Source organism: Polyergus mexicanus, unplaced genomic scaffold, assembly GCF_030449975.1.
Source record: "Polyergus mexicanus isolate NDT 795.1 unplaced genomic scaffold, iyPolMexi1.0 SCAF_8, whole genome shotgun sequence".
Taxonomy (NCBI): domain Eukaryota; kingdom Metazoa; phylum Arthropoda; class Insecta; order Hymenoptera; family Formicidae; genus Polyergus; species Polyergus mexicanus.
In genome coordinates, this window is record NW_027223328.1 from 8,368,810 (window position 1) to 8,386,621 (window position 17,812).

At 33.6% G+C, this 17,812-nt stretch overlaps 1 protein-coding gene across 2 annotated transcripts in view; it reads right to left on the reverse strand.

The window, feature by feature from the left end:
- Window positions 1-7,328: 7,328 nt before the first annotated feature.
- The window catches only part of LOC138935399 (uncharacterized), a 45,414-nt gene continuing 34,930 nt past the window's right edge, over window positions 7,329-17,812 (reverse strand). The window contains exons 3-6 of one of the 2 annotated variants that reach the window (XM_070299939.1): window positions 15,178-15,325; window positions 14,257-14,298; window positions 11,439-11,810; window positions 7,329-9,185 (exon numbers count right to left, since the gene is read on the reverse strand). In XM_070299939.1, the coding sequence (XP_070156040.1) occupies window positions 9,055-9,185; window positions 11,439-11,810; window positions 14,257-14,298; window positions 15,178-15,223 (591 nt within the window). In that variant the 5' untranslated portion in view covers window positions 15,224-15,325 and the 3' untranslated portion in view covers window positions 7,329-9,054. The remainder of the gene's footprint in view (window positions 9,186-11,438; window positions 11,811-14,256; window positions 14,299-15,177; window positions 15,326-17,812) is intronic. The other variant, XM_070299940.1, reaches the window with a different exon arrangement.

The window sequence follows — 17,812 nt, forward strand, 5'->3', positions numbered from 1 at the left end:
TTTTTATGCAGTAATTCCCACGTAAATTCAAAAATATCCGATAAAACTTTTGTCAAACTAAAAGATAAATAAATTATGTAAAAAGTAACATTACGCACTTTAATTTAATTTTGATAAAGGCAAACTACGTATGTATTTTATCCATGAAACTTTTTGTAAAGATTGTAAAAGATGGCTCATTTTGCATTAACCAATGTTGTATTAATATTATTTTACAAAAATTTAATTGCCTTGTCAGATTCTAAATTTCAATAAGAAATCTTGAACAGAACCATAAGAATGATGAGAAATCGCATATTAAATCTAAAGATTATTCTGTCCAAATTGGAAATACTACAAGTTAAAGTCACAGACATATATATACGTGTTGTTAAAAACCATGCTAGAGAGATTGATTAGTACCATATCAATTGTGGAAATTAAAATTATAATATTAATGCATTTATGCATTAAAAAGATGAGATAATAAATAGCCTAAACCATTGTGCAGAAATAATTAAAATGGCAATAAAATACATCAAAATACACAATGGCATTTGATTATCAATCTCCTATGACAAAATTAAATATAATGTACGTATATAAAAAATTGAACGTATGGAAAGAAAGAAAGGAGAGAAAAGAAAGAAAGAAATACGATAATTATTTATATTTATATAAATAAATCTACAACACATTATATCGCCTTAACGTTGTATGAAACGTGCAAGGCAGGATGTTATTCGATTCCATTTTCTTCGGGGACGCGCAACCTTCTTAAATCTAACTTTGTTTAGGGATCAAGGGAGAGAGAGAAAGAGAGAGAACGTGGCTTATCGCGCGGTATTATAAGATGCGATCGAGATACGCAGCTTTTAGAACTCCCAAAGGAGCGGGAAGTTTACCACTATCCCTCACTGTCTGACGTGCTCGGTATTCCAGAGCCTCTCACCTGGATTTACCTTCCCACGCGAGAGTCTGACGTTTCTAAATGTGGTCCAGTATTTACTGAACTTACTACGAGTGGGCTTGTACGGCGAAAGCATAGGCTGACTCGTCGTCCAAAGCACGAAAGATACCTCTCAACATGTACGTATGAATGGTGTGTACGCGTGTCTCGATTGTACTCTGTAATGGCATTTAACCCTTTACTGCGTACCTCTTTCATTTCGATGCAAAAAGCCTGCCCCGTGTATTTATTTATTATTAACTGGAGCAATCACAAATATATCTTTTTGACAAATTAAAGAGAATTATAGTTATATATTATTTGAGAGATTTTTTTTTTTTTTTTTTTAAGCAAAATAATAAATTGACAAAATGATTTTAATATATATTTCGTATATTTCGAAAATTATATTAATTAAATTAATAATTAGGGGGAGAATTGTAAAAATGTCCTTTAAAGAGAAACGATAAATACAAAATTTATTGTATCAATCTGTTGTATCTCGTATTCAACATGAGTCGTAAACTATCTATGGAACATATTTGAGCTAGCTATTCATGGAATATTGCGTTCTAATCTTATCTGTTTCTATTACACATCGTAAACGTTACGAAGTTTATTACGATACTGTATACCACAAAAGCTATATCCGTATAAGATAGGATGTAAAAATCTCATACAATATACAATAGTAGCAGTAAAGGGTTCGTCTAGTAATTGCGGACATTTGATCGTAAAATTGATAAATATGCCTGTTATTGATAATAACAATGATGTTTGCTTCAAAAAGCGTTATTTTTTATATGTGGAAAATTCTAGCCTGTGCCGCTCTATAAAAATCGCGAAATATTAATTATTATTATTATTTTTTTTTTTTTTAGCTCTCTGCCCTCTCAGATAAACCTACGCAAAGCAGTTAAGGAACACGCAGACAAATCTCAATTTGCACGGCTATACGCCTCGCGCGAGAACAGTTATGTAAATTCCAACAGGTATAAATCAAATCTGCGAACATGAACTGCTCCGTTCTACATAAAACACTATATATAAATGTTCATTATATAAGTATTTAGTTTATACTAAATGTGGACTCTGTACCATTTGCATTTTTTATACTTCATTTCCAATTTGTTACGCATACTTTATAATATTTCAGCATTTTTTTCTTTGTATCTTTTGTTCAATTAGAAGCAATTTAATTTGCGAAAGTGCAGTTATGTCCGGAGATGCAATTTATGAGCCCAATTTTTTTAAATCTTACAAAAGATTGAGATATCTCTTCACTAGATATTCGCGTCCAACGGAAATGTTTGAAAAGTGGACCGTTTTTTCCGGATAAAGCGGCTTATATGTAAGCTCATATTAGTATTTTACCAAGAGAGAACCTGTAACCGTGCAAACACAGAGTTTTTTACCTGCGGTGCGCGAATACGCGCGTATTTTGCACATGGCAAAGCCGACAGCGAGCGAATGTATTCCGATCTCCGGGTCGGATACAAGATTCAGCTTGTAGTGCATGTTGATTTCGCGAGCACACTTCGCGGATCTCACAAAGTCTCACCGCGATTTAACCGCCGGCGGTGATTTATAATATTTGTCAACGAGAACTCGTCGGTTTTCGTCTCGACGATCGCAAAGTCAGGCGCGAGATTTGCGAAGAAGATTCGTTCATTGAGAACGTGAGAAAAACTTCCGGACCAGGTAGCTAACAACGACAAGCCCTCTCCGGACGAGGAATTTTCTTTCGACCCCTCTTAAGGACTCCGCCGCCAAGCATGGCAATTTCTCTCGAGACTACGTTTTTTTTTTTTTGTCGCAATTATTAACGTAATGATAGCTCGTCGCTCGTTCATTCGCCGTTGCTCGACTTAATCGGGAGTTTCGCGACCGACATCTCGAATTTTCTTTCGCCTTTATTATTCTAGTCCGTCTCATATTTATTTCCATGAAAGAGAGCGTTTCCGTTTGTCATTGCCGTGATAATTTAAAAATGCATGATTCTCTCTGTGTTCGTAATGCTTATTTTGCGAAAACTCGATCGTCACAATTTAACTACTGTCAATTGAATTTGCCTTCTGTAAGAAGGGTAACTTTACACCAAGTTCCTTTGAAACTCCTATGGTTTAAAGAAATGATCAATAAGCAATAAGTTTCCGATGTGTGGACGTTAAGATGAAAAAGTTTATTTGTATTTCTTTTATTTGCAAGATATTGCAAAGCTTTTTTACACATTCGCGAAAGAACGTGTCAAAAAATGCGCGTGTAGTCATATCGCAAAAAATTTGATCTCGCGTCTTACTATAATTGATAATATTACAAAGTATTCTGTGTGTCGACATTGCTCATTTTATCGAATCGCAGCACTTCTGCGGTTGTCAGTCTTCAAATAGCTTTTGTTTCCTTTTGTGCGCTGAATTTTTGAAGGCATCGCAACTGTACGAGCGTGCGTCGCAGACAGTCGTTCGCCATCATTGCTCGACAAATCGAAAGATCTCAATCGCGAGCCGAGAGAAGCGACCTGTATCTTCAGCAATCTCATTTTACTTATTAAATTTTGTTTCCCTCGCTTCTCCTCCCGCGTTAAATTTGTGAGAAATAAAATTAAAAAAATAAAAAAAAAACTAAATTCAATATAAATACATAAATCGATTATGTGAAATAATTTTTCTTGCAAAATAAAATTAGCGTGAACATTTCTCCCTTGTCGATAAATCAACCGAGATATGTACACCATAATCGAGCCAAGCAATTTGTATCTCCAATTCATCATATCTCCTTTTACGCTCCATCGCATCAATCTCGCAAGCTTTTGAAGCTTGAAATTCAACATGAGCCACGAGATAATGCAACAAAGATATATCTATATGCTTATATGATATGAAACGACATATACCATATATGTATATATTTGATACATTTATATTATATATACACCCTGTTATTATATATTTCAAGATCGTTCGATCGTTCGATTGTTCGATTCAAATGGAAAATTTTTTTGTATCAAGATTTTATTTTATTAATTTATAATTATTTTTTCAGATTGCATCTTGAATATCTTAATTTCTATAATACAAAGTGCCAATCCTAGCAATTTTTGATTAACTTTGGAAATGTATTTATAGAAATCTTTTCTATCTTGCAAGCAGATAGCACGTTCTATTTCATGATCATCTTTTTAATATATAACTGAAATAGCGCAAGCCAAAATTCGCAAGTGTATGTGGGATTTAAAACCGTTTTTAATTTAACAACAAACAATATGTATAAACAAACACTGTCAATGAATTAAGCTTTAAAAGTGCAAATAGACAACGAGAACACTTTTATTGAAATAAATCTTGTTTCAATACTCGAGTTTGAAAAAATTACCCTTCTCTATATTCAATATACTAAACATCTCTCTTTCTCTTTTATAAAATATAAATTTAATAAACTAAATTTACGTTAAATATTTTTGATTAGTAAATTACGTCTGCGATTGCAGCGCACTAATTCAGTTATATACATAAATATATCGCATTTACGAGAAGCTGCTTCATCTTCATGTATCAAGAAATGCTCAGCAAGTCGCTATTCAGAATCTGCGCTTTCCAAAAAATACGAAAACGTATTTATTCCTTAATGGGAACTAATGGGTTGCTTTTCAAACGGCCGGTTACGGATGTCAGATAGAATGAGGGATCGCGCATCACGTAAACGCGGCCTGATTTTAGGGAAAGATTCTCGGTCGAGGAGACATCGGAAACTAGGAGGTCGATACGGAACGTGCGAATTGTCCAAGCGTATTCGGCAAGCGTACACGCGAGTACACTGGGGACGCCGACGCTACTGTCAGGCGTGATTTACGAATCTCGCGAACTTGTACACAACCCCAACCCCATGTTATGTTCTCGCCCTTGGCGCGGATACGATGATCGCGCACTCGAGGATGTCCGGTTCGTATCGTCCGTTATAATTCACAACGCCTGGTAGAGGCGCCGTTGGAATTTTCATCAGCGAAATATGTAGTCGCGATGACGATTAACTCTTTTCGATACTACAGCGATATTTCACGTTACATGCTCGACAATTTACCGAAAGCGAGTAGAGAATATTACTTGAGTAAAAATATATATTAGGCATATGTGTATGATGTAATGAAAGATCATAATATATAGCTATGTACCATATTATGTGTGTACAGAGATTTAAAAAAAAAAAAACAGAGATTTCTTGGATGGAAATAATGGTTTTTTAATAAAAGGATCAATATCAATTGTAACTCGAAGAATATAAAATTATTAATTCGCGATTGCAAATTCGTTGCAAGAAAGTTGATAATTAATATAAATGATATTTTTCCCCAAAAACATCAGATCTAAAAGTTATTGCTCTACATTTTCACGATATATCTGCTTATAATATCTTAATTGCATTTCAAAAATTTAATATTTCGAAAAGACTGTCGCCATAAATTATAATAAAATATCTACTAGGAACGTAATTCATTGTTCTTTGTAATCATCAAGCGCTTGTCGAAATCCATCAAAATTCAATTAATCGATCAGCTGGGCATGCGTACGCGCCCGCAGAATCTCGCGCGATAGATAAGATAAACGCGGTGCACAGAACTGTGGAGAGCTTCCGGGTTAATTAGTCTCTTAATGCGTCTCGCTCGTCCATACGCTGGTGCAAAATACGAGAAATAGAAAAAAAAGAGAGAGGGAAAGTGAGGAAAAAAAAGCAAGACTGTTGATTTGACAGAAATCGCGCTTATTTTGGACGACGATATATCGTGATTGTCTACTACCATCGTGTAGAAATCTGCGTCTCAAGGGCATCAAATCTACCTAAAATACCATCTCAACACAATGGAATTTTTCAATTTCTCAACTAGAACCGAAAGTGCCATATTAGCATATTGCAATCTGTCTCCGTTCTTTTCCCTAGAATTCGCGTAATATTTAATCGCTTACTGGTGCCAGGCGTATAAAATTTTCGTATTAATCCAGCGTTATTTTCGACTCAATGATTCAATAGATTTGTATGCAAATTTTTATTTATATTTGGAATATTATTTTTCCTTAAAAAAAATCTGCATGTTTTAATGTCAAATATACATTTGCAATGTCTACTAATAGATTTGTAAAAGATTTTAATAATTACTTTTTAATAGCTTAATATTCATGAAAAAGGAGCTGGATAAAAAATGTTACATATAATTAATTTAAAAGATAGTTATTTTGTATTGCAGAAATATTACAGTGATTAGAAATAACTTTTGAAACTTTATGAAGCTCAAATAAATAAAACAGCGTTTTTTTTTTGGATATATTCGTTCATTCGTTACCGCAATCGTTGCAGTGATTTCACATAATAAAGCTAATCAAGTATTATATAGATAATCTATATTCATAATCTATGTTATTAAATTGTTTTCCTGAAATTATTAATGAATCTCTTCAACAGTATAACGGTAAAATTTCAGAAAATTATTCATAAAATTAAAATCTTATTGAAAGCTAAAATGTATATGCACAGAAGAAATTATCAATTTGCGCGACGGAATATTTTACGGCGAAATCGGAATAAAAGTTAAATTAGAAAGCTGAGTAACATAAAGAGATAATGGAACTTATTATTAAAAATATATTGAATTTCAGAGCACAAAGCACGCGCGAAACGCGAAAGACGACGTCGTGCTAGTATTAAACAGAGACATGCGCGAGCAGTATGTCAATTACATCCCGTCTATTGAATTTCATTAATCCGGCATAGATCGTGCAAACAATTCTACTGTGTGTTTGCCACACTGCGAGACGTTCTATGAAGTAAAACTAATATACAGCCCCGACATTCTCAGTTAATCGTATTAAGCCATTCCCGACGTCGTTAAGTCAATATTCGATTCTACGTGATTCTAGTGCAGTAATTAACTGATCTATAGTTTGATCCCCGATACACATAATATATGTTAGTCGTCTCCTTAACGTAATAACATAAATAAATTCTATGGCAAAATATACAATATATGATCAATTACATAAGAGGATTAATTAGACCAATTCTTGATATTGTACAAGGCTGAATAATTCAATTAAAAAACAATTCGTTTATCTGGAATAGTCACATTTCTAATAATTAATATCGAAACATTCTTATTCAAGATACATCGGATTTGCGTTAAAAAATGTGTCAATGACTTTTGCGATTGATTATATCAGCCGCCTATCCAATTAGGAGCAATAAAATTCGAAAAAAAAAACTTTATATATATTGCATAAGATCTTATCGAATTTTACTAATAACAATACGAGAGAGGAAAATCAATTTTATAATGATATGTCAAGTGACAAATTCCAATGGAACCAATGGAAATTAACGAGAAATCGATAGCGAGATAACGCAGAGTGGCGAAATTCGAGAGGATACTACGAGAGTACATCGAGAATTAACTCGAATTAGAGTCATTCCCGATGGGTTTCATAGCCAACACAGTTGTTCATGATCGAGATCATATATGCGGAATGTGATGATTAAGACATATGGGAGAAACCATTGGCGCGCAAATCTGCGCCGCGGGCTGTGGAGAATCGACGGGCGCGAATGGTGTGCCTCTCCGCTCGTCTCTCGATGCGATACACTTTAATGACATTACGAGTCATCGGTGAGCGAGGAAGAGAGCCGCCACGACTATTGACCCATTTCGGACCTTGCCGAGCGGCTGCAAGTTCGTCGCGGTCGTCGGCGGATCTGATGCAGTAACTTCGCGGTATTATCGCAATATAAGAACTTCCCTGCACTCGCAATCCGTCCGTTCGCGTATACAAAAATCGTTAAATCCGATCGGATTTCACGTCTGGACGGACGTACGTCCAAGTGTCGACGCAAACTCCTTTTACGGATGAGAATCCCTCGAACTCACTTTAAAATTGGAAAGCGCGATTCTCTGCCGGTCGTAAAAAAAAAAGTCGATTCTACTTTGCCGAGGACGATGGAAGTCACGAGCATTTGGATAAGCTGAAGACGAATCTTCAAGAGTCATTTGGAAACTGACCTGAGAGATCTTTTTATCGTAAAAAAGTACATAGATTGACTGACTGACTGACTGACTGACTGGCTGAGAACGCGCGTTGGTTTCAATCTATGATTGTGTTGTTATCAAATGGCGTTTGTGTAGTGATATATAACGCAGATGCATTCAAGATACTTTATTTCAAAGATCTCTTCTTCGATATTTATCATAATCAAATCTGAATATAAATCTGTCTTAATTTTGTAAATGGTAACTTGCGCTTTGCGGAAGATCAATTATCCCGGAAGTCGTGGATTCTGACATTTAATTGCGTAATAAGATAATAATATTGATATTCATCACAAGTACTTCGCACTCCGTAACAATGCGCTGGACGTTCTATCAATGCCTGCTTATATAATTAGGCATTAATTAAATTAACAGTTAAATGGATGACATGGAACATTCAATATCCTTAATGGAACCGTCCGCATTCGAATCTAGACACGCTCCAGAGCACATATCTAATTATGTTAATCGCGTTTAAGAAAATCTCTTCCCATGGCTATAACGAAAGGAGAACTGACTTACAACTGCGAAGAGTCAGTCTTCTACAGATCATATTACTTTCATATAACAAGCCGTATTCGCTATGTATAAAATACTGCAGCATAACTTTTCGTGTTGATTTAATATGCCAATTTTTGATTATCACTTGGAAAAGTGATCGAATTTTCCATGAATTTTGTGTGAATTTTAAAAACTGATTACAGTGTGAAGCAAAAATTTTCAGAATCTCTTTCTTCTTATCTCATTTTTTCTTTAATTTTTTTTTGCATTCAAGAACCGACTCTGCTCGAAAGCCCGCCGCCCTTCGCGAGCAGGAATTTGCGAGGAAGCATTGGAAGCATCGATCGATGCCTCCTCCACAAGGAAGATAGGTCTCCTTGATACGTGACTCTCATACGCGCAACAGCGTGTCATTGTCATTGATGTCGAGCAACGGCCGATGATTGCCAGGTGCGTTACCGCGTCGATGATCCGGATAGCGGCCGAGGTCCTGAAGAATCCTGTAGGAGGGGCGTCGTGGTAGTTGTTATCGCCTGGAGGAACGGAAGTCGGCACTAGGCTATGCGAGGGTTACCACCCCCTCCGGTTCCGGTGACCAGCAATTGTCGGACAACCAGCATCCGATTACCACGGTGATAAAGCCGATCAGAAGAGCCACGACGATGTAGATCTCCGCTTGGCCTAGCGAATCTGTTCACACACAGGACACACGACGTGCTCGTGTAACGCGCTTGTCACGTGAAACACGTGGTCAAGAAGCTAATTAATCGCACGGCTGCACAGGATAAGTAGGTAAACAGTTAGATAGCATGCATCGTGGGAAGATTGCCGACATGCGCAAGGTGCTCAAGCATGCTTGTTGCTTCAATCCCTTCAGGTATAATTTGTTATCTCTATTGTATGTACTCGTATACATAATTGAATTAATTGCTTTGGATATTGCACGTTGCTCGGAGAAATACAAGACAAATCAAAGCGAAAATACAAACCAAAAACAACGTACAATAATCTAGAATGTATGATTTTGAAAAACAAATTAAGGCTTTTGAAAATAGAGATAGGCGGCTCAAATCGATTTAGATTTGAAATGTAAATGCATTTTTTGCTCGTTTTGTATTAACGGATTCAAAGGCAACAAACAGAGCAAGTTAATTGGTTTATAGCTAATAATTGCAGCAAACTGTGCTAACAGTAAATCGATCAGCAATATCTCGAAGTTTCAGTTTCGGTTAACTGAGAATTTGATTAATCAATATTTGATCCAGCAATCTAATATTAAAAAGAAAATGTTTTAATATAAAATATAATAGCTTTTTAAGAGTATTGATCATTTTATAATATACAATATATTACACGATCTTTTTGACGAACATTTTATAACATTTTATAACAGTAAATTATAACTTGAAAAACTTCTCTATTATTTATATTAATCGTATAATAACTCCTATTAATTATTTTAATGAAAAATTAATATCATATTGTGTGGTTATCATATGTTGCTTTTTTCGACAGTCAGGTGACTTTAAATCTTTATGACTAAGTACAACCCTAATCTACGATGAAAATTCGAAATTTCCAAAACGAAAGAGATTTTCCACGGCCAGAGCCGTATTTGAAAGTTAAAAGAGATTCAAACTGACGGAGAACGCGAACAAACAAACGCCATTTCGTTTGTTCGTTTCATGAATTTTTTACAGCCATCGGTATTATATCTCTACTCTACTTTAACATCAATACCAGTGAATGATTGTTACTGGATGCAGGAAAAACAAAATGCACAACTATCGTGAGTTCTGTCCGCAAAACGATACAAAACGCTCCTCGATAAAATTCAAATATCGTCGGAAATTAACTAGATTCTAATCCGATTATTTCCTCTGAGATAATTTAATTGAAATCGTGGCGATTACGCGAATGATTAAACTTCGATCGGATAATATGCAGAACGAAATTCTCTGGAGAAGTTTATCGATATTTTTTTATCGATTTTTTTGCTATTCAGGCGAGCACATGATCGCGGACAGGCAAACTAACTTTTGTGAAAATGCAAAACGTGCTTTATGATTTGACTACCGTGATATGAGATTTTGTGGCGGGTGTTGTTACACCAAAGTAAAACTAAAAAAGTTTTACAGATTATTATTCCGCTACGAACATCGAATCAATGGAGCTTGAAGTAAACGAGTATATAATATAAATTGCATCCGTATTATGTCATCATCATTTGTGTGTACGAATGCAATTTTTGATGACTTAGATTTTCATGAGAGTTATATCTACAAAAAAGTATGAATTAATCAAAAAATCAATCTTTCTTTACAAATATTCCTATAAATATATTCATTCTAGACATAATATATAGTTTTGAATTAACGATAAACATAATATTAAAAAAGCATAAAATTGCCTAAACTATCAGATTTAAGATACATTCATGCAAAATATTAAATTACAGCAAGCAAAAATAGCACAATCTTAAAAAGCGAATGCTTTTACATAACAATAAAACTATCATACAAGATGTGCATGACAGATATATCGGAGGAATCATTAACAACTTTCTGTAGAATTGCTAAAGCGTGAAATCTATATTTTATGCCGAGAAATCCCCATAAACAAGAAACAATATAAAACAAAAAAAGAGTATCCTACTCGTCACATTTATCATATATAATTAATATTATTATTAAAAGTAGAATATCTAAAGTCAAAGTTATCTAAAAAAAATTAAAGGATGTAACAGACGTGAAAATCCTCCGTGAAGAGCCTAAATGTTGGTTACGCACGTAACTTTTCCTTTCTCGAACAAGCATTTAACAAAAGAAATATCGCCGAGAAGTGTCCATTAAGATTCTATTATACAACAGCCATTCCCAAACATTTATAACAACACAAATTACAAGCAACCTCATCGAATGAGATTAGCGTAAGTCCATTTACCTAGAGGACCTTTTGACTCTTTCCACAGGCCCTTGATGAGGGTAGGATCGCCGCGGCGCCAATCTCGCCACCCACGACCCCGACGAGCGGGCCCCTTGGACCATCCGGTTCCGGACGCGGCGGCACCACCGCCGGCTCCACCACCGGTTGATCCAACGATGGACCCACCGGTAACACCGAGACCGAAGGAGGCAGCCCCGGCAGCCCCGGTGGCGAAGCCGGTAGCGCCGCCGCCGCCGCCGCCGCCTCCGATAGCACCACCGAAAGAACCACCGGCGCCGGGGCCCGGGGTGCTCGGCGACGAACCGACCTGCGCCTGACCGTAGGTCCCTGTACCTCCAGCACCGCCCTGTGGCATCGGTGCTCCAGCCGCTTTTCCGTGCCAGGGCGATTCCCAGGAAGCAGCATGAAATATACAGGTAGGACGTGCGCCGTTAAACTATAGATTCGCATTCGATCGAAGAGTTAAAGGGAGTCAAGAGAGAAAGGGAAATCACGTTTATGGATTATACACATTCTTCTCCTTCGAATCGCTTTTACCTTTGCTTATCTAACATTTTCGAAAAGCTCATGAAACTATTAGTTATCTTCTAAGAGAACGGTTGGGTAAACAACATTATTCTTATGCTTGGCTTTTACTGGCTTCTCAGTTATTTGGAACATTCGAAAATAGAAAGGGTGAAATGCGAATAAAAAGCACAATTTAAGTGTTTTTATAATAAATTATTAATTTGATTTTTTAGTTTACTCAATTTAAATATTTATATTGTAAGTTTTTTTTTTGTAAAATCAATCTTCAGCCTTTTTATGAAACATTAAATTTTTGTAAAAAGCTTTTTTGAATTTGTAAAAAGCTTACAATTTATATATAAAGCTGGTCTATAAAAATTTGAAAAGGTTAAACTTTTTTGTGAAATGATTAATTTTACAAAAAGCCTACAAACTTGAAAATCAAAAATCAATTATTTATTATAAAACTATTTAAATTGTGCATTTTGCTCGCATTCTAGGTTTCTACTTATTGATGTCCTTAAAAATCTTGATATAATATTATATACAAATTTTATTTCGAATCTCACATAAAAGACAAAATGTTTTGTTTATAAGAAATACGTGTATCTAAGAATTTTTAAAGTAGAAGAATACATAGGGCCAGCAGAATCCGTTTTATAAATTTGCAAGAGAAGTAAATTTTTTCATTAATATATTATAGATTAATCCCCATTTAATTTTGGCAATCACGGATAATCACAATCAACAAAGAACAAGAGATAGCAAATTAAGAAGATAAAAATATTAAAATATGATGTTTTCTATTTTCTACCAATATATATATATATTTCTCAAAACTAATGTATATGCTTAGAGATCGATAGGATTTCAATCTGCTATTGGGTCAAGAGGTGACATTGATGTAAATGCATTGATGGGCAATTTACAGAGATGAGTGATGAATCGCATTTAAGGATCCACTCATTGTCAGGATGGACGAATAATGACAATTATAACAGCGAAGAATTATAATATATAAATGAAAATTCTATGATTGTAAAACCATAATTTAGTTATACATGTCATAATTATCATAATTAATTATGCAGCTAATAGCGTAGCTAGCGTAATATCTATTTATCGAATAATAATTATATTTATCATTATCTCAGAATAATATTACAATTATACATTGTAATTGTAAATGTGTTAAATGTAAATTTAAAATTACCTAAAAGTGAATAAGTTTATTAAGAGTTAGTATAATATGATTTATCTGTTTGTTCTGATCTATCAGTTTTATTTTCCTATTTCTTAATTAGCTTTTACACATTTTATTTCTGAAATACTCCTATTACAATGTTTGTAATGGAAGAAAAAAAAACAGAATTATATTTATAATACTCAATTTTAATTCAATGTAAATCTTTCTTTGCTCTTAAATTTTCATGATCGCGTACGTTATTTGATTTATCAAAAAAAAAAAAAAAAACTTAGAAATAAATATTAAGATTGTAAAATATATCATATCTTTTTTTATGTTAATATAAATTTTTGAAAATAGTAGAATGTGATAAAGTCGGAAAATTTTGTTAGAATAAAAAAAAAATTCCTGGTGAGACCAATTTTGCCAATAATCCTTTTTGTTCAATAATCCTTTTTTTTTTTTTTTAATATAAGAATTCAAGGTTTGTAGGTTTCAATTACTTGTTGCAAAGCTAATTTAATAGACCGCATCGTTTGGAGAATTCGTCAAATAATGTGCAAATATAGTGAACACATAAGTATTGTGTATGTGTATAATCGCACAAAACTCGCTTGATCCACTTTTCAGAAAATTTCAATGCGAACAATAAATGCACATTATTAAATTTTTTTCATAATCGTATTTCACGCTTCATTCACTATGAATTGATATCAGGCGATCATCAATCATAAAGTAATAAAGGGAAGAAAAAAAAATTTCCAATTTGCGTTCTCTCTAACAGTTGCTAAATCGAACTTGGTTGAATGGGTGACAATTATAACTTTTAGTATTATCATTTCCCAATTACTAAGATACGCTCATCATTATTCGGAACTGGCTTGATGTATTTCTTCAAGAGATTTAAGCGCATATTTATAAATTCAATAATTTAACCGCTTTCCTCTTTAAATTGAATTTAATATTTGTTGCAATATAAATTTACTGAAACGTGAATCAAAACGAATGTCAAGTGCTATTTTGATCGCATGCATTGTTCGTGCCAAGAGTGCCCAACGGATCCTTTACAATACATATACGTATATATTTATATGTATATGAGGGTGAGAAGTTAATTTTTACCATCAGGCTTGCGAAATATGTGATTGACGGGTTCGCAGCATCCTTGATGCAAAAGTATGAAGAATGTAAATATTTTTTATGAAGAATTTTTTTTTTATTATCCTTTATCCAATAATGTTGAATAATCTGCATATGCGGATTAAAATCTGAATTTCGCGGCACGATGAATACAATTTTAGCCAGAAATAAAAAATCGAACCTTTTAAACAAAGCATAATTTAGAATCAAACGCTTGTAGTCTGTATCGAAGTTGGAATTATTGAAGCCACGCATTTTGTTTTAACCAATCATGACAGTAATTACTATTTTTATAGAAGCACTTCTTTTTTATCTCTGATGCCGCTTGAATTTTCGATTGCATAATTTCGCAAAACGACAACAAATAAATTGAGACTTCAATATTTCATGATTTCAGAAATTAGTACGCGTTATAAATTGCGTCACAGTTCATTGCACTGTTTATTAAGCGCGAATTTTCACATTAATCGCGCGAAGATCTACGTTATTATATATATCTAATAATTTGTAATTCATAGATAATATTCTATATATTTTTGCACGAATAATATTCTCTGGTATTCAACAATTCAGACTTTTGTTGTAGACTTTTAAAATTGATATAATAGTTTACTTGATTCTTGTATATTTCTAAAAATAATCAATAACAGAATAATATAAATTGATTCTAAATAAAAGTGGAAATCAATGTCGGAATTTAAAAATATTAAGAAAAAATATTAAATATACATATATATAGAGTTTTTCATACAATGTATATATATTTCGATTTTCTAATAAAGTTTTTATAATTTAATTAAGATATTTGCAGATTTGTTTGTATAAAAAAAATCGCAGCGCAAAGTAATACTCTAATATTACATGTTTCTATGTATGAGTCTAAATTATGTTTTTAATACTTACCGCATAAGGAGAGCAGCAAAATACTGGCAAGAAAGAACCACCCCATATTTCATCAACAGGTCGTTCCGCGAAGAATCATGCTACATGAGGACGTTGTTCATAACTTTATTCACATGTAGAAATCAATGGCTAGTACTGCGCATCGGAACTGAAAAAAACAAATTACAATTCCAATTAAAATTTTATAGTGGAAAAAATATGTTTGCCAACCAGATTAAAAATAGAAATTGAATCTATCATCAGGCGGCAACCGTTTAATATTGATGTATATATTTATATCAATGAAAAAATAAAATATAAATTTTCAATTTCGAAATTATGTATATGTTTATCACTCTGCCCCCGATACAACTGTGATTTATTCAGAACATAGCTAATTTGTTTTACAATAAATGTTTATCTCAATACATTAAGACAATTATTTAAAGTCGTGTTTACCGTACATCAACATGTAAAAGCTTTTCCGCGAGAAGATTGCAAACGCCTACACGGTTAACCGCGGAAGGTCGAAAATTTCCTGTATCGGGGAATTACATCATAGAGGGATACGAATAATTGAAATCCCCTACGCCGGGAGCGGCTTCCGCGAGATCCGCCATCCTATATAATCGCCGGAGAATAATGTATAAATTTGCTTTCGAGCGACTCGCGCGTTGCTCTTCCGATGTTTCCGTAAACCAGTAAATATGGCTTATGCATGAGCGCGTCAGTATGAATCCTGGTTGGCTGGCAGATAAGGATTATATTCATATTCGCAAAATGATCAAAAGATCGTGACGTCGCGTTTGTGTTCCGTTTCCTAAGATTTTTATATAATGGCGAAATTTTATATATATACATCTCGAATTCCTCCGATTCATTATATATAACCTATTGTTTCCCCATTTTTTATTAATCCAGCAAAGTGTCTACTAACTACGATCATTCTTCTATTTGCATCTAGACACAATAATTTACCGTTCTGTAATATTTAAATAAAATATTTTCAACGTCGTTGAAAATGACACACATGTCCGTGTCATCTGCGAATATTTTAGAAAATATATTAATTTCGAAAATTTTATGCCTAGCAGGCGAAACGATACAGTTTCACTAATAAAATTCAATGAATTTAATTAATTTGTCGATGAGAATAAATATAAAAATCTGAAACCTGAACATATACGTGTATGTATAAAATTCATTGTTCATCAGTACATTATAAAGCACAATGTTATAATGAAGCTTTTCAGCCATCATTTCGTGTTAATTTCGTGAATGCAATTTTAGCAAACTATTACCATTAGAAATTAATGAGACAATGTATGAGAATTAATTGAATAATACAATGAATTATATTATAAGCTCAACATATATAATCAATAAACGTCGTTTAATCACATGTGTTCTTTGATCTCATAATATATGAATATATTGTATTTCACGTTATAAAGTATATATAAAAAAAATTATTTAAATATTCTATATAAAAACAGAGAGAAAGAGTTTAAGTAATTAAAAATGTCAAATGTACCACATACACAGATAAATCTTTTACAACTTATATGTAGAAATTAAAATAAAAATAGCAAGGAATTAACAATAATATCAAATTTTTATAAATTCAAAAATAAAAAGAAACATGTTTTCGTACAAAATTAATTATAGCAATTACAATAATATTAAAATTATTTTAAACGTTAAAGAGACACCAATTTATAATAACGTGGCCTTGTTCTATATATATGTATATTTATAAATATAAAACACATTTTCTATGTACACATTTCTGCGTATGTGTCTCTTAAAATGTTTTTCCATATCCAAAAAACACCCCAGTTTTCGCTGTCGATCGCTGTCGATTCGAGATGGTTGCTAGCACAAAATTAAAGAGATTTTAACTAAAAATCGGGTTTAAAAAAATTACCTGGTGGATTTCATCGGCATGTAATTGAGACACCATGACTATCGATATTTTATGAAATATTAGCATAAATCCGTATATCGGAACAAACTACATCGATACAATATAAACTAAACTTTTATTTATTTATTTAAAGAAAAAAGTATATTTTATATATAGCGTTTACGTATATGTGTCAAGATGTTTTAATATCAAAAGACTCTATTTCAATCTCTTTCAAGAAATCGATGTCGGTTCAAAAGAAAGTCGTCCATCCTTGTCGCGAAGCTAAAAAGATTTTAACCAAAAAAAGGCGGACCAATAATATTACCTGGAGGACGTTTCATCGGCTTGCAGTTGAGGCATCGTTATTGCCGATATTCTACACCGATAGTCTACGAAATAAAGCTCGCAAATGCGAAAATCTCGCGGTCGAAATGAATCATACCAACACGACACATCGCACTCGAGATCCGCAATAATCCTCCATGGCAGATTTCGCGCCAACTACTTATTTCAAACATGAACGAGCGCAATTTAAGATCGGTGCACTCACTTTAAAAATAAGACTTTGCGATCGGGGAGACGCTAGAGATGTATTGGCAACATTGCGTTAACCAATCGAAATAAAGAAATTTTTCTTCTTTTTATCCGGATTGGCCAATCAGACACCTCGAAGTATCTCTAGCGTCTCCTCAATCGCAATCTACGATTGCGCTTGAAAATTGAATAAAGTAACCAAACTTCGGTTGA